The sequence below is a fragment of the Pagrus pagrus genome (assembly GCF_965226575.1).
Source record: "Pagrus pagrus genome assembly, chromosome: 6".
In the NCBI taxonomy this organism is placed as follows: domain Eukaryota; kingdom Metazoa; phylum Chordata; class Actinopteri; order Spariformes; family Sparidae; genus Pagrus; species Pagrus pagrus.
Window position 1 is genome coordinate 30,385,331 of NC_140190.1, and position 4,968 is coordinate 30,390,298.

The 4,968-nt window shown below is 45.7% G+C and overlaps 1 protein-coding gene across 1 annotated transcript; it reads right to left on the reverse strand.

The window, feature by feature from the left end:
• Positions 1–686: 686 nt before the first annotated feature.
• On the reverse strand, positions 687–4,459 carry foxf2b (forkhead box F2b). The gene is made up of 2 exons (XM_084354648.1): positions 3,248–4,459; positions 687–1,389 (listed from the first exon to the last, which is right to left on the reverse strand). The coding sequence occupies exons 1-2, from the start codon at positions 4,221–4,223 to the stop codon at positions 1,217–1,219; spliced, it is 1,149 nt and encodes a 382-aa protein (XP_084210774.1). The 5' UTR covers positions 4,224–4,459; the 3' UTR covers positions 687–1,216.
• Positions 4,460–4,968: the final 509 nt, after the last annotated feature.

Consider the following 4,968-nt stretch of genomic DNA (forward strand, 5'->3'; position numbering starts at 1 on the left):
ACTGTATGTATTGCTGAAAATATACTGCACTTAGTTTTTATGCAATCATTTCTCAAATGCTTTATCAAGTATGTAATGGAGGCAGGATGTTTTACAGCTTCACAATAAACTGAAATGTCCAAAATGACATCAGTGCGGCAAAACAGTGAACTCCACTGGGAATAACTCAAGCATCGTTCTTGTCACCTTCTGGACAAAATACTGCAGACACACTGCATTAGCATCAGACTAACATCGGCCCATAAATTGATATATGGATATATCTGTCGGGCTCTACTGAAAAATGCACCATATTAAGTAAAAGTCCTGCATCTCATCAATTAACTACTAACAGCAAAACATATTTTGTATCAAAAATACAATGTATTCTATTATTATAATTACTGATGTGTTCATAAGCAGAATTTTAATCTTGCATTTTAAATACTTTTTTTGCAAATGAACTCCAGCTGCCAAATAAATGAGAGCAAGTCTAAAGCAGCAGAAGGTGAAAATACTCATTAAAATACAAGTATCTCAAATGGAGTTCATGTACTTTAATGTTACTTTCCATCACTAACCAAATCTGTAAATCTAAAGGCCAGGAATGCTCAATATGTAATGATGTGCTCCTGCTATAATCTCACCTCCCTCTAATGCAAATTAAACACGTTTTCTACACGAATGGAAAGACGGAAGTCTTTGGGGATGTAGCCTAAAATATATATCAGCTTTATTGAAACCTTTTACAAGACAAAAAAAGTTGGCAAAGGGTTATACAATAAGTGCAAGGGTTTGTTGCAGTTCATGTTAGCCTAAAGCGCCGTGTGGGTAGTTACTCTAATAGGATAGAACATAGTTACATAGAATATAATTAGTTTGCACGTGTTACAGGAGCAAACACATTAAAAAGTCGTGTTTCTGAAACTTCTTTTGAAGAAGAAAACGCTTGTCAGGGTTCATATAGGCGAAGTGGTTTCTTTTAAAGGCCTCTGTGAGGTTTCTTCATTCATTTCCTTCAATGCATAGTTTCACAGTCCGACCAGCAACAGCGACTTTGGCTGCAAGTAGGAGGCAAGCACGTGACACCACGATACATCCCGGCACGAATCCTCCGAAATTTCAAAAATAAGAAAAAAAATAAAAATAATAATTTTTGAAAAGTCTTCTTTGTTTGTTTGCCGTGTGATGGACCTGCAGTTTCTCTCTGGGTCCAAGTCCTTAGTGAGGTGAGAGCTCACATCACGCACGGTTTGATGTCCTGACACACGCTCTGGGGGTGGTGGTGGTGGTGGTGGTGGTAGTAGGATCCGCTGGCCGAGGGATGGAAGGAGGAGATGCCGTTAAAGTTTAACACGAAATCTTTCCTGTCGCACACCGAGGAGTGGCTCTGATAGCGAGGGATCCCCACTGCAGAGGAGAGGAGAGGAGAGGAGAGGAGAGGAGAGGTCAAACATGCGCAGATACAGAGGTTAACACATTAATATTCATCATCATTCACCGACAGCAACTTTTTAGTTTGAGCATCTGTTGCATTAATTATTCAGGACGAAAAACGGTTTGTGTGAGGTTAATAACGTCTGTTGTGACCGGAAATGAATGTTTTCTCATGCAAATGTCTTCCAACTTAAATCTAGAATAGAATAAGATTTGTATTAAGTTTGGTTCTGAAGTCAAATGTGGACTGTAAATGGAAAAAGTAGACGATACAAATCGCCCAGATTCTGTCAAATAGGTTTTAAAATCAGCTAAATGAACAGCAGAGGACGGATAAGGCCTTGTTTTACTGACATTATTAGTATTTATTTTAAAAATATAACGTTTCAGGCAACTGCCGCACATCTGTACAGATTAAAGTTACATAAATTGTTTACATCTTTACATAAATAGAAATGATTTAATAAAATAGAATATTTTCTGGACATCTGCCTTCTACACCTTCTTCAAGGTGATAGCGCAAAAAAATCCCCCTTAATTTGTATTTTAAAAGTTACCTCACCTTCCTTTAGCTATTTAAAAAAATCAATTTGATGCTTTTATTTGGATTAAAAACCAATAACAGAAGTAAAATTTCCCCTGGAGGGCCTCAAGAATCTTTAAATCAGACTCAGTGACCGTCATCCTGTCTGTAAATGAGCCTCTCTTTCCAGAAAGAGAAAAATAAATGAGGAGGCTGTGGCTCCAAGGTCATAAGGACTCCAGATGTGACTGTTTTTCAGGGGGAGACAGCGGGCTTTATCCTCCGGGCCACAGCTCGCTGCCCTGCACACGATCCCCCCTGACTGACAGTGCAGCCACCGACCCCGCACCGTGCAGTCCGACACATTTACCCTCAATTACGACGCTGCGTAAAGTTTAACGAGGCCTTCCGTCTCTTGTGGGTGAACGCGGTGGTTGAAAATCCTCCGCCGGTGTGGTCCGACCTGCACAGTCTTTGTTTGGTTAACCTCTGGGACCCTTTCGGGCTCCAGCATGGGTTTACTCGCCTCGGTGAAATCCCCAGACTTTAGTAAAGCCTCGGTGTGTTATGTTAAAGTAAATGAGCGTGAACCGGGGAGCTGGATTACGGAGGCGATCACAAAAATAGATTTTTCTTTTATTCGATTATTAGAGAAAGTGTCCTGTGGAGATTTGTACAGATGTGACACAGACAATCATGCAAACTGTGGTTAAAGAGACACGTTAGCGTCTTAGAATTATATTTATTTATTTAAATCATTTTTGAAAACTAAAGTTGTTTTTACTGAAACAAACCAGGCCACTACACCACTACATGGTCTTGGGTGGGTTTTATTATTTAAAAAAAAAAAAACATTCAATGTAACTTTATTAATCATTTAAAAAAAGCCTTTGACAATTGTGAAATTATTTTGGCATCCGCGACTGTTGATCTTAAACGCTTTGGCGGAAATAATGAGGGGAAAATACAGTTCAACCAAATAATTCAAATGAATTGTAGTAAAAGATTATTGCATTGTTTTCATTACTCGCCTTGCATGAATATTTAAACTCTAGTTTGATATTATTTTCCCTCTGAAATAAGCCCGAGTTTAAATACAAGTTATATTTATAAAAATATCACTTCATAATTAAATGTTTAGAACTCGTCACAGGCCTCTGCTGCAGATGCAAACTAAATACTGCACTGTCCGACATGCTGCGAGGATTAATATTACGTGTTCATATCAGTTTATTTTTGCATTAATCGCCACAGATATTAAACGCGGTCCATCATCCTCAGTTTGAGTCATAAGTGAGTCTGTGGTACCTGATAAGTCGCTGCTGTGGCTCTCTCTGCCGTTCTGGTGGAGATAGCTCTGCTCCAGGGAGTAAGGCGACATGCCGGAATGTAAACCAGAGGATGCGGGGCTGCTGGAAGCGAGAGGCTGCTGTTTGATGTAGGGGGACCCGCCGGAGGACGCCCAGTGTGCTGATGTACTGGCGTACGGGGAGTGGCCGTCCAGCGCGCTGGCCATGGCTGGAGAGGACGGCACGGGACTGCTGCTGCTGTCCGGTCCGTACTCCCCGTTCGGCGGCACAGGACAGCTCGCCATGTACGTGGAGCCGGGGCTCGGGGACATGTGGGGGACGTGGTGGCCGCCGCTCAGCCCGTCGTAACCCCCGGCCATTGAATTGCTCATCATGTCCAAGTTGTAGCTGTTGCTGTGACAGGCGAGAGAGGCGGATGGAGCTTGAAAGTCAAAACTCTGCGGGAGGATGGAGGTGCCGAAGCCGATGCCGTTCATCATCCGGTACATGGGCTTCAGGGCTTGACATTTTCTTCTGAAGCCTCTGGGTCTGCGACGAAACGAGCCCTCCTCGAACATGAACTCACTGCCCGGATCGATGGTCCAGTAGTGGCCTTTCCCCGGCCGGCCCAGTCCCTTGGGCAGCTTGATGAAGCACTCGTTCAGCGACAGATTATGCCGCACCGAGTTCTTCCAGCCCTGATATGAGCCCCTGAAGAATGGGAAGCGAGCCTGGAGGAACTGGTAGATCTCACTGAGTGTCAGTCGTTTGGTGGGAGAGCTCTGGATTGCCATAACGATGAGAGCGATGTAGGAGTAAGGAGGCTTTTCCGGTCGCCGTAAACCGGAGCTCGTCTTCTTTCCTTTAATGGCGGTGGACGAACTTTCCGTGGCGGCTTGTGGGCTCAGCATGGCGGGGTGCAGTACGCCGGACGCCGGGCTGGATCTCAGAGGAGGCGGAGGGTCCAGCTGCTGCTGAGGGGTCTCGGTCGTCATGTCAGCTCTGACGTACGACTGGCGTAGAGTGAAGAGAGGGAGGGAGAAAAGAAGAGCCGAGAGACGTTTCACGAGAGAAAAGTATCGGGATCCAGCGGTCAGTGTCCCTGCATGTGAGCGTTACACCGCCAGTGGTCCTCAGAATCCCAGCGCAAAATGGAGTGAAATCTGTCTCCAGTTACGCACGACTCTCCCGTTACGCACGGTGCTCCCTTGACGCATGCAGAACGCACGGCGGGTACGCGCTGACAGAGAGAGGAAGAGGAAGAGAGAGTGGGGGGAGCTGGTTATCCAGTGGAGACTGAGTGTCCAGGGCTTCAGCTCGACACAGAGGCTCCAGTGGGTGTCACAGCTAAGTGGTGCTCTGTGGCGCGCCGGGTGGCCATCGACCGCCTTAATAGTCCCTCAAGTGGAGGAAACGCGAAAACCCCTCGACTTATTGCGCGCAACAGTCCAGCCAAACAAAGCTCGACCACCTATCATTTCATAAATCTTTCTTCCCTCTGCGAGAGCCCCCCCCCCCCCCCCTCCTCCATCACCCCCACCCCTTCTCCTCATCCGCACTCTGCGCCTGCAAATCTCCCTGAAATCAGTGACGAACAGACCCCCGCCCCCCGCCAGATCTGGCCCAAGTCCACTCACCGTTCTCAACAGCGTTAAAGCCTCATTCTCTCCTCGTCTTCTTTCTTCCTCCCACCCCCTCACTCCAAGTTCGGACTACACGCAATTAAGCCATCTATCAAAC

Coding starts and splice junctions, on each gene's coding strand:
- foxf2b (XM_084354648.1), bottom strand. CDS start 4,223: ATGACGACCGAGACCCCTCAGCAGCAGCTGGACCCTCCGCCTCCTCTG. Junction 1,390..3,247: donor CCACAGCAGCGACTTATCAG/GTACCACAGACT, acceptor TCTCCTCTGCAG/TGGGGATCCCTCGCTATCAG.